Source organism: Hipposideros armiger, unplaced genomic scaffold, assembly GCF_001890085.2.
Source record: "Hipposideros armiger isolate ML-2016 unplaced genomic scaffold, ASM189008v1 scaffold_121, whole genome shotgun sequence".
Classification (NCBI taxonomy): domain Eukaryota; kingdom Metazoa; phylum Chordata; class Mammalia; order Chiroptera; family Hipposideridae; genus Hipposideros; species Hipposideros armiger.
This window is the reverse complement of record NW_017731471.1, coordinates 3227329-3243649: the sequence shown is the minus strand read 5'-3', so window position 1 is coordinate 3243649 and position 16321 is coordinate 3227329. Positions and strand designations below refer to the sequence as shown.

At 39.8% G+C, this 16321-nt stretch overlaps 1 protein-coding gene across 1 annotated transcript in view; it reads left to right on the top strand.

Moving 5' to 3' along the window:
- Positions 1-5061: 5061 nt before the first annotated feature.
- Positions 5062-16321, top strand: part of BRWD3 (bromodomain and WD repeat domain containing 3) — a 116757-nt gene continuing 105497 nt past the window's right edge. Inside the window, exons 1-4 of the mRNA XM_019648194.1 lie at positions 5062-5443; positions 5567-5625; positions 5829-5858; positions 6272-6331. Coding sequence (XP_019503739.1) covers positions 5413-5443; positions 5567-5625; positions 5829-5858; positions 6272-6331 — 180 coding nt within the window. The 5' untranslated portion in view covers positions 5062-5412. The remainder of the gene's footprint in view (positions 5444-5566; positions 5626-5828; positions 5859-6271; positions 6332-16321) is intronic.

The window sequence follows — 16321 nt, the reverse complement described above, 5'->3', positions numbered from 1 at the left end:
GAGGGCAGTGTCACTGGCCCTCATATGTGGGATCCGAACCGGGGCCCTCTGGCATCCCAAGCGAGTTCCTAACCATCGCGCCACTCGGCCGGCCCCTGTTGCTACCTTTTTTGATGTATGGTTCATAGTTCCCTATTCCTTTGCATGTCTCATTTTTGTTTTAAATATTTTATTGGGGAATTGAGGAAGGGGAACAGTGTTGGGGAATTGGGGAAGGGGAACAGCCAAGTTGTTGTCCTTCAATCTTAGTTGTGGAGAGCACAGCTAGCTCAGCTCCAAGTCCAGTCACCATCTGGCCGCCTGTCACTCAGCTCAAGGTGCTGTGTTCAATTTTAGTTGCGGGTGGGCGCAGCGCACCATCCCATGCAGAAGTTGAACCGGCAACCTTGTTAGGAGCATGGGCTCTCACCAGCTGAACCATCCTGCCTGTTGGCAGCTCAGCAGCAGCTCAGCTCGGGTGCAGCTCACTGGCCCATGTGGGAATCAGACCGGCAACCCTGTTTCTCAGAGCTCGCACTCTTAACCAACTGAGCCACTTGGCCGGCCCATGTCTCATATTTTAATTTTTTGTTGGAAACTAGACATTTTAGATAAAATAGTTAGCAGCCTTGGGCACTGGTCTCCCCCTTCCAGGCCCTGTTGTTGTTATGTGCTTGTTTACTTCATTGTGTGAAGCCCCTGATGTTGCCCCTCAGAGGGTGCAGCCTTTAGTATGCACAAAATAACCCTGCAATAACACTAATTTTGGCAGGGCTCCGTTTGTCTCTTTTCTTGACCATTCTCAACTCTTAAGTTTTACTAATTACCTGCTGTTTGTTCTGTTGTTTTCAACAATGCACTGGGACATAAATTGCTTCACAGTCTGATCCGGTCAAACTTGGGCTCCTTTGAAGAGACACGAATATTTCCCTGGGTCAGTGTTTGAGATTTGCTCTGACCTCAGGAGGGTTATTTTTTCTTTGTTTCTTTCCAGCAAACTAGACAGCCTAAGGTTTAGCCTACAATTTCAATAAATCTACAAATTTCCTTCCAATTGCTTTTTACCATAACCTCCACTGTTTTTTTAGATTGCTCTTAGGCTTGGATTTCTCCATATTGTATTGCAAATTAAGGGGAAAAGATTCATAGCTCTCCTAAATCCTGCTTCTTCTCTAGGGCAAAATCTCTGAGCTACAGTTCTGGTACTAGGGGCTAGAAAAATGGCACCCTTCTCTCTGCCATCTCTACTTTGGAAGATGAGTGCTTGGTGTAGGAAGTGGGCACTAAGCCTAGGTCTCTTTGCCTTACCTCTCAGCATGTTTCTTCTGTGTCTCAATCCAGTGTAAGGGTGATCAAGGCCCCAGTATTCTCAGTGCCACTATGTCCAAATTCTAGCCTTTTCCTATGAATGGGGGCTGGGCAAAAACAGGAAGCCCCTACTTCTTGGCTGCATTGGGTCAGGACTTAGCTTCAGCAATAGGTAGTTGGGGGAAGTATGAGAAACACTTATATCCTGCAGCACCCGAGAAGATAACCCTTCAACTGAGAACTAGGGGGAGAGAGAGCCCTGTTTTATTGGCTGTTCTACTTTGCAGTGGAGTTTCTATCTTGATAAACTTTTGGGGAGGAGGGAGCGAGTGAGTCTTCGTTCAAATACCATTGACTTTTACTGTTCTTAAAGCTTTAGATTTTCTTGAATACATTTTAAAATATTTGTTTTATGCCATCAGGGCCATTTCTCAATACTTTAAATGGTTATTTATATAATTTTCACTAATTTCACTGGGGAGCTGGTCAAAGCTCTTCATGCCTTCATGCCAGAAGTGAAACCTATCCAGTCACATGTAATGTTATTATTAATGTAGTTAGATTTATCTCCATTTTGTTTTCTATATATCTCATGTATTTTTTGTTCTATTCCTCTTTTCTTGCTTTCTTTTGCATTAAATATTTCCAAGTGAAACTTTTAAATTTTCAAAATAATTTCTCAGTTATTCCTCTAGTGCAGCGGTTCTCAACCTGTGGGTCGCGACCCTTTTAGGGGTCGAATGACCCTTTCACAGGAGTCGCCTAAGGCCATAGGAAAACAAAAAGATATTTACATTACGATTCATAACAGTAGCAAAATTACAGTTATAGAGTAGCAACGAAATATTTTTTTTAATTGGGGAATTGGGGAAAGTGGAACAGACAAGTTGCTGTCCTTTTGTTCTTCAGTCTAGTTGTAGAGGACGTTGCTTCACTGGCCCAAGCTGGCACCATCATTGCGCTCTTCCCGGGCGAGGCAGGTCAGTTGCCGGCTTCTGGACGGCCACTCACTGTGGCTGCTGGCTGCTCACGCTGGCTGCTGGCTACACACGGCAGCCCATGGCAACCCACTGCCACAGGGGCTACGGCCTACGCCGTCGCCGGCGCCTCACAGCAGCCCAGCTCCAGGTTGAGCTGTTGTTCAGCATCTTAGCCGTGGAGGGCAGTGTCACTGGCCCTCATATGTGGGATCCGAACCGGGGCCCTCTGGCGTCCCAAGCCAGCTCTTAACCATTGTGCCACTTGGCTGGCCCAAGACTGGTGATTTCAATTGCAACAAAATAATTCAAAGTATTAGGCTTATTCTGAACAACAAATGAACACTTTTTATGTTAACATACACATTTTAATAACTTTCTTTTTATCAACCTAGTCGTTATATATATAAACAAAACATGGGGAAATCGTGCCAGTTTATTGATGTTGCTTATCATTTCCAAATTCTCCCTTATTGACTGCTCTATGAAAATAGGTCTGAGCCATTTAAATATTTTTCCTTTTGTCAGCTAGAACTGAAGCTTTGTCAGTAGAGGGAACTGGAAAGACAGAGCAGGAAGAAAGGGTTTTGCTTCCTGCTTCTGGTGTGCTTACTGGGTAGGCTGCTCCTATAGCTTGTGCAGCTTCCTCCACTGCCTGGCTCCTGTGCTGCATGGTTTTGGTAGCTTCCAGCAGCTTCCCCTAGCACCTCCCTCTGGTGGTTTTATAGTAAAGTGTCTCTGGTGAGAAACTGCACTGTGAACATATTTTCCAGGCACCCTAGAGGGCTGATTCCAGAGGATAGGTTTTTGGGAAGTTCCAGAGGGCAGTTCCATCATTCTGCCTGCAAGGTATTACAGCATCTTCCCTGTCATTGAACGAGACTGGGCTGGCTCTGTCGTCTTCAACGAGAACTGTATCTTAGCCCTGGGTAGGTGTTGAGACTACTCTATCTCAACTCTAGTGATAGTGTTTATTACATCTGCTATTCCTATTATATATTCTTTATAGAGTTCTTTTTACTCCTTACTAGGTAATCCCTCATTACTCCAATCTCCTGTTATGTTAATGATTTTGTATTTAACATTTTCCCTTTTCAAATTACTGTGTGCCTCTTCTCTCCTGAGTGCACCCAGCCTGATACTGACGTGCTCACTGGAATAACAACGGCACATAAAGTTTGAAATAGGATACAAATATATTCACATGACTTAGAGCAATTCCTGTGAAGTGGTCATGGCAAGTACTATTACTCACATTTTGTAGATGAAGAATAAGGTTCTCAGAATTTAAGTGAGTTGTCAAAAGTCATATAGTCATTTTTATCATCTGTAAAATGGGGATAACAATAGAACCTACCTCCTAAGGTCATTATAAAGATTAAACGAGGTAAAGTGTGTGAAGTGCTTAGCATGTGGTAATGGTTTGATGTTAAATGTTATATATATATATATATATATATATATATACATACATATATATATATATCATATTTGAACTGTAAAAAATACTCCATCTGGTACTCTGATGTTTTGCTAAACTGCTTATAATGAGTTGTCTAGGGCTTATACATCTTTTTGTTTCAGTTAATGACATTTGTTTTATCAAATACTATAACATAATGACCAAAAAAGACCTATGATAATCACAATTGCCATGTGTGGTTCTTTCTTTCTGAAGGGTAAAAAAATGGCCAGAGTGAGAACTAACCACCTTAAGTTTATATGTCTGCATAATATAATTCTAGGCCCACTGAGGTTAATGGCTGAACTCTAATTAAGGAAACCAAGTTCCTAATAATCCAACCCTAAATTTAAAGGTGAACCTTCAAATTTCAACTTTTCAATGTAAATAGTACATGCAGCTTAAACAGCATTTCTGATCTCATCAGGTTCAGCTTCTATTAACTATTTATTTTGGTCAAGGCTTGAGGTGCGAACAGAATATTAAGGGAAAATAAGGGAAGGAAACCGAGTTTACTATGTGTCAATTACTCTACCAATCCTTTGATCACTTAATATTTCAATAAACCAAATACTGCAAGTGGGTACTGTATTAAGTTTGGGGTTATATGTTAATTAACAAATGTTGCCCAAACTTGTAGAAAACTACTTTGCATATAGACATACAATAATACAAAAAAATCCATGGTTAATGTAAAGTACTCTGGCATTAATTGAAGGCACAATTGAAAATTATCCTGTAGGAATGGCAGCGATATGGCACGTGTGAAACTTTCAGAAAGGGAAAAAGTACAATGCTTCATGTCTGACAACAAACTCCTCCCGCAATATTTATTAGAATCGGGGGACATTTTCAGCAGTGGTCTTTGTCTATAACAATATGAACCCTGCACTCTGGAGTGTTAAGTACTGCATTTTCAATCGGTACAAAATCGTTTGAAGTAAAACAAGTGACGAAGTAGGAGTTCATTTTCCTCCCTCAGTCACAAGATCCCTTAGCGGCTAGCCTCCTTTCGGTGGGGGAGAGACGACAAAAATAAATAAATAAATAAAGCCTGTTCGGTGCCGGGAGGAAAACGAAGAAAGCAGCGGAGTCGAGCCAGCGTCTCACATGTTCCTCACGATCACCCCAGACGGTAAGGTCCGCGACCGGAAAGGGTCCGATTGCCCTCACAGGAAGGGAAAGCGACTCGTGAACTCACGGAAGAGAACGCCACCACAGAGTTCTACAGCGGCTGCTAGAGCGTCCGCCGCCACTTAGCACCACCCCCTCCTTCCTCCTTCCGGGAGCAGTAGCTAGGCAACCGTGGGCCGTCACGGAGTGCGGATGCCGCGCTGTTGCCGTACTGCCTCTGGCGGTGAACGACGACGCTGCAGGCCCTCACAGTTTTTACCTTCTCCCCTCTCCACCCCCTTTCCCCCCGCCCAGCGCTCCGCCACTTCGGCTCCTCCCTCTTCTTCTCTCTCTCCCTCTCCTTCCTCCTCCGCCTCCTCAGCTCTAGGGCTAGAATATCTATGGGTCGAAACGTGATGCGATGAATCCGAGAGAGACCGAAACTGGGACGAGGAGTGCGGCGGAAGCGGCGGGACTCCTGGACATGGGGGCTTCACCACAATAAAGGCAGCGCCCCCACCCGCCGCCGCCAGCCCCTCCGGATCGAAGCCCCCAAACCCCCTCGGGAAAAGGATGGCGGCGGCACCTACCCAGATCGAAGCCGGTGGGTAGCTGTGTCCGGGGGCCAAGGGGATAGGGGCTTAGAGCGACGGCTGTCAGTTTCTTTTAAAAAAGCTTCTATTTCTATTCTTTGCCTTCGTCTCAACCTTTCTCCCCTCTTCCTCAGAGCTGTATTACCTGATCGCTAGATTCTTGCAGTCCGGACCCTGCAACAAATCCGCTCAGGTGAGAAGGAGGAGGAGAGCTGAGAGTCGTATGGAATAGTCCCGAAGGGGACATCGAGGCAGCGGGGTGCGCGGTTACGCTGGGGGTGAGGGAATGGCCGGCCTTGAATAGTACTACCGTCAGCGGCTGGGTTCGAAGTGGGGAGGGAGGAATGGCTTGATGGCCCGAGCTGCTCCTCATATCCGTGTTTCCCTTTTGCTCAGGTGCTAGTGCAGGAGCTCGAGGAGCATCAGGTACGGAGCCCCTTCGGGAGGAGGTGGGGAGGGTTAGGGTGAAACTGGAGGAAGGGGAGGGCAAGTCAGGGGAGAAGGGCAGGGGCCGGGAGGGACGCTCGGATTTGGGCACTCATAGCTGTTGTCACAGGGGTGAACCGGCTTCTTCCCTCAAAGGGGGCGGATATTGCTGGGGTCTCAACTCGCCCCCTCTTTATGCCCGTGAGAGGCGGTTTTTGAAGATTTCCTCCCTTTGGCCTCCTCCCCCCGGCAACACACACTCGTCTAGCTCTGGGGCAACAGCAGTCGGGCCAAAAGAAATAAAGAAGCGGAAGGGTCGAGGACCTGGACCCAGGCTGGGTCGGGTTGATGGGGAGCGAAGGCTTGGCCTTTATCATTTGCCCCCCTCCCGCTTTCTTTTCTCTGCCCCCCAGCTGATTCCGCGCCGCTTAGACTGGGAGGGGAAAGAGCACCGAAGAAGCTTCGAGGATCTAGTGAGTAAAGTTTTCATTTGAACTTACCCAACTCTTTCTCCTTTCCCTCCCCACCTTGTTGCCCCAGCTGGCCCCCGACCCTTCAGACCCCTCAGCTCTGTTCCAGAGCTCGGTGCAGAGTAGAACGACTGCCCCTTCCCCCCCTCCCGAGTCGGAGAAAGGGTACCTTGCCCTCCCCATGGCCTCGCTCGTTTGCACCCGAAAACTTTGAAGAATGTGAGTTGGTTATCAGAGGTGCTGTACTGTGCATTATGAATATGTTACAAACATCGGGAAAGGCCCATTGTGGGGGGGAAAGGGAGAGAAACCAGGGGGTTATCTTGGGGCACGTACCAAGGACTGACGCTGGCCAATGACAGCATTGGTAACAGCCTGGAGTTCCGGATTAGTGGAAGAAAACTGGTTTCTGGTTGGTCCTGGCTTGAAATACGGGAACTGAGGCCAGGCTCAGTCTTTTTTTGGGGTGGAGGACGAGGGAGGGGGCTCAGGAGGGGAGTTGAAGAACCGGGGTTGGGAAAAAAAACCGACACAATTAAAAATTGGGAGCATCGGGTGAATCCCAAGATTTGCTGGTTTTATTATAGATAGTCGAGGACTGAATAAAAGCATAGTCGTTGTATAAGATTTTAGAAAATAGCTCATCAAATCGTTAAATCGCATTTGTGCACATACATTTTCACTAAATAGCAACTATGGATTATGACCTTTTTGAGAACTGATGAAACGCGATTTGGGGTTTACAAGGAGACAACAGTGGTCATATTTTAAAATAGAATATACTTTAGTAAAGGACCAAAGCCATTAGATTGTGTTGTTTCTCCTGGAAATATAATTCATAGAGTGCATATACCTTCTGTTTAGCATTGACACATACTAAAAGGTGATCCTTTCTATTTTGGGGAGGATGTTCTCTTGTAGTAGCCATTGGCACAGTAAATTGGAAGGAAATGAAAAAAGAAAGGAGTCCTGTTTCTAAAATCTAAATTTAGCTATCTTTCCTACAAATAAGATCCAAATGGAGAAAAATCAGACAGTTAAAGAAAGTTGGAAGGTATGGTAGACTCTAAATATAAAGTGATTTAAAATTTGCTTGCAATAAGAGAGTATTTAAATTGCTTCGGTATTCATTTCTCTTTGTACTAAATTACAGTATAAGGCCACGTTAGTTATTAACCAAATCTACATTTTTATTTTATTTTTTGCAAATCACAGAAAATGGTATAATGATTATGATAAGGATAAACTTCACCATCTGTACTATTAATAGTAAATAATTCTCAGGTGGATAAAAATTATTTTTGAAAACTGCATGTATTATCAGTTTAATTAGTAATCAGAATTTTTGTTGAATTTAAGTCCTGCCAAAAAAAAGGGCAAAAACAAGAGTGCCTACCAATATGTTTTAACACTTTATGACTAACGTGATTTTGAAGATAGAGTTTTATACTGAGGTTTATTGAAAATGTTTTCATTTACCTTTGTCTGTAAGTGGACCATTTTAAGCGAGTAGAAATAGAAGACTTAAAAGGTAAAAGCTTTTTAAACATTAACTTGATAGTGATAAAAAGTAAATGAACACCGAAATAATTAAAAATACAAACTTTTAACCACACATATACAAAAACCAACAAAACCCAGTTTACTAGACTTCCTTTCCTTATATTGTAAAGTCATACTTTAAGTAATTGTAATCTAAGTCCCTTTTGTGCTTTGTTTTTTTTACTTAACACTTATACATATGCTTATCTGTATTTGACTAGTCATTGTTATTTTAACATAAGAAAAGATTCAGTTGTTTTTAACCTGCTGTGATTAGAGCTTAACTTTCACTTGAGCATTTGAGTTACTTCCAGTTTTTTATCTTTGCATAGTTAAGTAGCCTGTCTGCTTTTTTCCCTTTTTTTTATTGAGCTATTTTCCTGGCCTATCTTCTTAAAGTGGAGTTATCAGATCAAAGGGTCTCATCAGTTTTATAGGTCTTGTTATATATATTGTAAGATTGCTTTCCAGAAGATTGTGCTAATTTATAGTGTCACCATCTAGGTACTTAGAGTGAGTTTTAAAAAATGTTTTTTACATCTTTTGATGGCTTTACCTGGTGAAAGTAGTCTCTAGTTTATTTAATTAGCTATTTCCCCATTGTTAGTGAAGTTTAAACTTTAAATAGTTATTTTTTAATTGTTCTTAATGCATTTGTACATCCCTACATATACTTGATTTTCACCTTTATATTTTTAATTTGTTTTTTATATTTTTCATTTTATATACACAGAATTTCTTCTATTGTTTCACATTATAGTTTACATAGCCTATCTTTTTTGTTTTTAATTTAATTTTTGTATTGTATAATTAGGTTTTTATTTTTCTACACTGGGATCCAGTTTTTCTAGGGATATTATCTACCTATAGATTTATTTGTAAGGGAAGAGGAGACAGGGCTGAGTGAGAATTTGAACAAAAAGAAAAGAAGTGTAGTGGTTGAGAACTAAGTGGGCAGTGCTAGATTGATTCTAGATTCAACAGTTGTATTGTTGATTGAAATTATTACATATCTGACCTCTGATTTTGAGTGGCTTCATTGTGGAAGAGATGGCTTTTATTTCGTGGGACAGGTATTTTTTAAGTGCTATTAGAATAATGAATTTATACAGTGTGATCTTTGATTTAGCTATATGTTTTGGATTGAAATTTAGGGCAAATATTAATAAATAGTATAATTTTATATGTACTTACAGTATTAATAAGTAGTATAGTCTAATATATTAAATTATATAATAACACTTAAACTTAAGATGTATTGGGGTATAAAAGAAATAATACAAATCCATAATGAAAAGGTAAAGGACTATAAACAAAGATATATATTAGAAAAAAAATCCTACTCTTCTGTCAGTATGTATACTTTCACTTGAACTGTTTATACTGCTTAACTTGATTTATTCAGAAGAATATTAAGATAATAAGTTGATTACTACTGTTCTTGTTACGTATTCAACAAATTCCCCCTTTTTCTTTTTTAAATTTGATTTAATGTTTTAGTCAAAATTTGAAACACCAGGGAAGGTGCTTTTTTGTTAAAGCTACTGTCAGGCAAGTATTGACATATCCAGATCTGAAGTGCTTTAAAAAAAGTGTCCGTATATGAAATGTTTGTCAGTTTATGTTAAACTGTAAAGTTTTTGAATATGGAATTAAAAATAAAACATTCTGAATTAATTTTCAGAATTTTAAATAATGATACAGGGAGAATTTTGAAGTCATGGTGATTTTGAAGTTTGATTTGGGTCCTTTATATCTGCATGACTTATTTATAACATAATAGATCTGCTTCTTACAATTCATCTTATGGTAGATAATTTAAATAATTACAGCTGTTCTTTCATTTGTGGTGACCCTTTAGAAATGTTGGCTATTTTATTGCTTCCTCCTTGGAGCTTTATTGGGGAGGGCAAACACAGTAATGAGGGGGGCATGTGTGTCTAAATGAATAGTTTTTGTAAACATACACATTTTATATATTGAAATGGTGACTCAGAAACATTTTTCAAAGGCATGTTTTAAGATTTTTTAATCCTTTTTAGGGGACTCCTATCATAAGACTGAACCAAAGGCATAATTATGTTTAGGTGTGGTATATATTTTTACATTTATTCAGCTTTTTTCATCCATAGAATTGAAAGCACCCATTAATGCTTACATTTGGAGTCACATAGATTGTATTACCTTCATTTTATATACAAAAGACTTGAAACAATTTTACGCTCTTAAAAAAACTTTTATTAAGATTGTATGTTCACTGCTATCTTTAAAAAGAACACATACATCTATGATGGTATGTGTCATTCATTGTAAGAACTTGCATCTGCATATAATGTATTCAAGTTTAAAAGTGTTTTCACATTATCTCATTTGATTCTCACCAAGTACTTTAAAGCACTGCATTTGAATTCCAGACATACCTGTATTTTTTCTTACCTTACCCAGCTCTTGTTCTCTAATTATAGAAATAGCTTAAATTATCTGTTAGAACAGTAGAATGATCTTTGAGTGCTGGTAGTGTAGTTATTGCATCTCTCAGTGTGGAAGCAATTTAAGCATGTGTGATTTATTAACTGCTGTGTGGACATACAACCATAGTTAGGAAGAACAGAGTGCATATTGGGAAACCAAGAAGCATATGCTACTCAACCCTTGTGTGGATATAATGATAACTGATAAGGTATTATGGCAGAGAGCAATCAATGTCAGGAAACTGGTATTCTTCACTGCTGATTTGCTTGAGCCACGAGTTCATTGTTGCTTTCTGTAATATGTTGGCTTTACCTATTTGTCTGGATTCATCTTTGACTAATTTTTTTTCACACTTGGGCTCTAGGAACATACTTTTGATGATTAAAATATTTTTGGAGATTTATCATTAGTCCTAGGAAAACTGGTATCTCAATACAAATGAGATGGTATTAAAGTGAAGAGAGCTACTGTAGGAGAGTATTTGGATTGTGTCAAGTTCCCTTATAAAATTTTGTCCTGAAAGCACCTTTGTCAATTTTGAAATTAGTTTAGTTTGTGTATTTTTGTTCTTGTTTTACTAATGTTGATTACTAATTGATTAATAATTTTTGGTAGGGAGCAAAATAGTAATTTAAGGGCAATTTAGTGTTTGTGTCGTATTTTAGAGATGCCCTTGTTTGACATTTCTCACATAGCATTTTTGTGTAGTATGTAAGGACCCTAAGATTTAGTCTGGGAGATAGTCTTTACTTGCTGAGTGACCCTGAGCAAATTACTTAACTTCTCAGGGATTCAGTTTCCTTATTTATAAAATGAAAACCAATACCTATTTTACAAGGTTGTTTTGTGAACTGAATGAGTTAAATATGAAAGAATGCATTCTGCTAATTGAAAACGCTGTACAGATAAATTGATTACTACATTTAAAAAATAAGACAGGTTGAAAGACTAGAATGGAAATCTGGAGAACTATGATGCCAGAACTGATATTTTTTTAGCTAGGTAATTATTACCACCTAATTTTCTTAATATTTTTATAAGGTAAGGGACATGTAAAACAGTACCATTAAAAAAAAAGAGTATTTAAAAAGTGTCAGAATTGAACGCCAAATGAATGCTTTGAAGTACATCTCTGTTAAACAGGAAATGATCATTATGTCAAAAGATACTTACTGTTATTTACATTTTTATGGATTCAGTATATTAGCGTAGTATTATTCACTCTTTTTATAAAAAGTGGGAGGTATGTTTTTCCATTTTCTTGTTACAGCGGTCCTCAACCCTTCTGATTGATCTCTTTTAATCCTGAACTTATTTTCTATACATTATTGATAATTAATTTCTTATATTTTAAAGTACCTTGTTGAAGATGGCCATCAGTTATTAATTGTTCAATTTTCTTAACTTTTGAATGAAGCATTTTTTTTAAAGATTTTATTGGGGAATTGCGGGAGGGAACAGACAAGTTGCTGTCGTTTTGTTCTTCAGTCTAGTTGTGGAGGACGTTGCTTCACTGACCCATGTTGGTACTATCATTGCTCTCTTCCCGGGTGAGGCAGATCGGTCGCCGGCCTCTGGACAGCTGCTCACAGCGGCTCTTGGCAGCTCGCACCGGCTGCCAGATGCTCACGCTGGCTGCCAGCCACACACAGTAGCTTATGGCAGCTCGCAGCCTATGCCATTGTTGGCGACTCACGGCAGCCCAGCTCCAGGTCGAGATGTTGTTCACCATCTTAGCTGTAGAGGGCAGTGTCATTGGTCCCATATGGGATCTGAACCGGGGCTGTGCTGCTCAGAGCTGGCGTCCCAAGCCAACTCTTAACCAATGCGCCACTTGGCTGGTCCCATGAAGCATTTTTTTTAAAGTAGACTTTCTCTTTCTGTGTTGCTGTCCAAGCAACTGACAGGTTTTTTTTTAAAAGATTTTATTGGAGAATTCGGGGAGGAGGGAACAGATAAGTTGCTGTACTTTTTGGTCTTCAGTCTAGTTGTGGAGGACGTTGCTTCACTGGCCCATGTTGGTATTATCATTGCGCTCTTCCCGGGTGAGGTAGATCGGTCACCGGCCTCTGGACGGCCGTGCACAGTGGCTCTTGGCAACTCACACCGGCTGCCGGCCACTCATGATAGCTTACGGGAGCCCCCTGCAGCTCTACTGCAGCCTACACCATTGCCAGCGACTCATGGGAGCCCAGCTGTTGTTCACCATCTTAGCTGTAGAGGGCACAGCGTCACTGGCCTTCATGTGGGACCTGAACCAGGGCCCTGCTGCTCAGAGCTGGTGTCCCAAGCCAACTCTTAACCAACGTGCCTCTCGGCCGGCCCGAAGCATTGTATGATATATATTATTTAGGCTTATTTAATCTGCTAACTGGTATTGAGTTATTTTACTGGATCTTTCTACTTTTTAAAATTTATTGGGGTGACAATAGTTAGTAAAATTTCATGGATTTCAAGTGTACATTTCTATAATACATCATCTATATATCACATTGTATGCTCACCCCCCAGTCAGTTCTCCTTCCATAGTCCCATTCATTTATTTTTGCTTTTACTTCCCTTGCCTTTGAGGTCAAATTCATAAAATCCCCTTTGAACCCAAGGCCCATAAGTTTGGCACCTGTGTTTTTCTCTATGCAGTTTATTTTTTCAGGTCTTATGTTTACGTTTTTGATCCATTTTGAGTTAATTTTGGTACACTGTGGCATATAGCAGCCTAGTTTCATTTTTTTGCACGTGGCTTTTCAATTTTCCCAGCACCATTTGTTGAAAAGGCTTTCTTTTCTCCATTGTACGTTTTTGGATCCTGTGTCAAAAATTATCTGCCTATATATATGTGGGTTTATTTCTGGTTTTCATTTCTATTCCATTGGTCTGTGTGTTGATTCTTTCTTTACTGAGAAATTTCTTGAATGGGGGTTAGTCCCTTGTCTTTGTCTTGATGTTATCTGTTCTTAAGGTTATAGTACCTGTGGTGCTTTTTTGAGGAAGTAGTATAACCCAGAGTATACTTGAGTCTAGGTTGATTGCTCTGCTAGTCTCATTCCTGAGGATATTTTAAAACTAGCAAAGAGAAAAAGAAATGTTAGGAACAGTGATTAACATTTTCAAAGAAAAGTGATAGGAAGTCTTAACATTTTGTAGCCCACCCTGCTAACCAACAATATTACTACAATATAAGGGCCTATCTGTTTTCTTTCCCTTCCTGCCTATCCCCCTTCCTCATTCAAATTCAGCAAACATTAAATCTTAACACTTAAACCATATTTCCCCATGTATAAGACGCTCCCATGTATAAGATGCACCTTAATTTTGGGGCCCCAAATTAAAAAATATATATTACACAAAGTTATTGAACTCAAGTTTTATTCATCATAAAATTCATATAACTCCTCATTCACTGTCAAAACTCCCAACCGTTAGCTTGTCCTCATCTGTGTCTGATGACAAATCAGTCTTCATAGATTGCCTCTCATGGCCTTCTGCTGTTGCGTTTTCAGTAGGATTTCTTCTTCCCGTAGCCAGTCTCGGATTGTTTTCTCAGTTGGAGGAGGACCAAACTTACGTTCAGCAGCACGATTTCCATTCACTTTTGCAAACTGGATCACTTTTAACTTGAATTCAGCACTGTACGAAAATCTTTTCTGAGCCATTTCTGGGCCAAACGTGGCAAAACGTAACCTACCGTAATATACCGGTAACAAGTGCGAAACAATGAGCGCAAAGACAACAAGCGTGAAAAAGCGGGAAATGCAAGTAAAAAAAATCTACAACCACTGTATGAGACGCACCCAGTTTTTAGACCCCAATTTTTTTGAAAAAGGGTGTGTCTTATACATGGGGTGCATCTTATACATGGGGAAATACAGTTCTTTATAAAGATACATCAGATTATTGCATATATTTATATTTTACTTAAAATACCCACAGGAAAATATTAATTTTTAATGTTTTCATTCAGTTTCTTTTTTTTTTGTACACATATGTGGGGTTTTTTCCTTCAAAATCAGATGATACTCTGGAGAGAGCTTTTTATTGTTTTTTTTTTTTTAAAAAACAACATTGCGGGAGGAGCGTCCTAAATATAGAGATAGTATGTGGTAGTCAGTGTGCAGACTGTGTTTACTGGGTGGGGGTGCCTTTGTCTTTGCCTGGAATGCCCTTTCTTCCCTTTGTCTGGAAGACAGCCTTCAAGTGTGAAATTGGACTTGCACTATACCCTACCCCCAGGCTGAATTAGGTATTGTGCTTCTTTGCTTCCTTAGCTCTCTATACTAACCTCTGGGCACTTGTAGCTTTGGTTGGTTTCTATTTGCTAGTTTGTTTCCCCCATGGGACTATGGGTCCCTTAGGAAATTTGATCTTTTTCCATTTGCATCCTTATACTTTAAATGACTGAATGAATGAGTGCATGAATAAATGATTTCGTTTTTATTCTTATCAAATCATAGGAGGTGGTTGTTATTATTCCCTGTACAGATAAGGAAGCTCAGGCCCAGAAAGACTGAGTAACTTTGCATGTCACATAAGTAGGAACTGCGTATGCTGGAATAATTCAAATCAAAGTATTTTCTGCAAAGTACCACACTACCAGAAGGAGTAACAGCTAGTAAATTTTAGAGCCTGAATAGTCCAGGCTCTCAGACTTCTAAGTAATATGCTAATGTACTTATATTGATACACTATTTCAAGCCTTGCTGTATTTTTAAAATCTGTTTTGTTTTCTGTCCCTAAATGTAAAAATATCATGTGACTAATTTTTTTCATGCACTTCTATCTCCCCCCACTAAAAAAATTACAATCTCAGATAAATATTGCATTTTTATTTTTTTAGCATATGGTCCCAGTTTGATATTTCATTTTTACCTGTGTAGCCACGATCTTAGTTAGAAAATAAAACACACAAATAATTGAGTTACTTATCTGATCCCGTTATTTCTAAAAGCCAAAGTAAAAATGATATCATTGCTGTCTGAAAATTAGTATTCAGATGTAGCTTTTGGTGCAGGCCTGGCCCCCTGATATTAGTTAGGTACTTCTTTTATTGTATTCAGCTGGATTCTTTTTAACTAAGTATGATGAGTAGGATCATCTTAGTGAGCTCTCTGATCCACTCAGTAGTCATAATGATTCTGAATTGTGGTAATTCAGTAGTTAGATTTGCTCTTTAGGTCAGCCAATCTTCCTGTCAAGAAGGTTTGTAATTTAGGCTTCATTTAATTTCTTTCAGTTTGTTGAAATGTATAGTTTTAATTTTTTACAGTCTTTATGTTAATTATATTCATAATTTTCAAGTACCTTAATAGGATACTAATAGAAAGAGCAGCGGGCAGGTAGACCAGATTCCTGTCCATTCACTGTGACCATAGGGCTTCACTTCTCTGGATCTGTTTTTCCTACTGCAAGATGTGGAGTTAGGTTGATTATGTATAAGGATCCTTCCATTTCAAAGATTCTGTAATTTAACTCCTTAGAACTATTTTACAGAATAATGCAGAAGTTTATATTATACTCTTGAACTTTGTTTTTAGAGAATGCTTTTCTTCTGCAGATCTCAAAGTGCTTGTTGTGTTACTTGTTGGTCATTATATTCCAGAAAGAGAAATGTGGTTAAATAGCTGAAATTGGAATATTTAAGGTTTAATCTAAAAGTGTGGCTTATACTATTAAGCCATGAATTTCATAGACTTTTAATGTACACTTTAAAAAATTTTTATTGGGGAATTGGGGAAGGGGAACAGCCAAGTTGTTGTCCTTCAGTCTTAGTTGTGGGGGGCGCAGCTAGCTCAGCTCCAAGTCCAGTTGCCATCCGGCCACCCTTGGGTAGCTCACGGCCGCTCAGCTCAAGGTGCTGTGTTCAATCTTAGATGCTGGTGGGCATAGCCCACCATCCCATGTGGGAGTTGAACCAGCAACCTTGTTGTTAGGAGCACGTGCTCTCACTAGCAGAGCCATCCAGCCACCTGTTGGCAGCTCAGC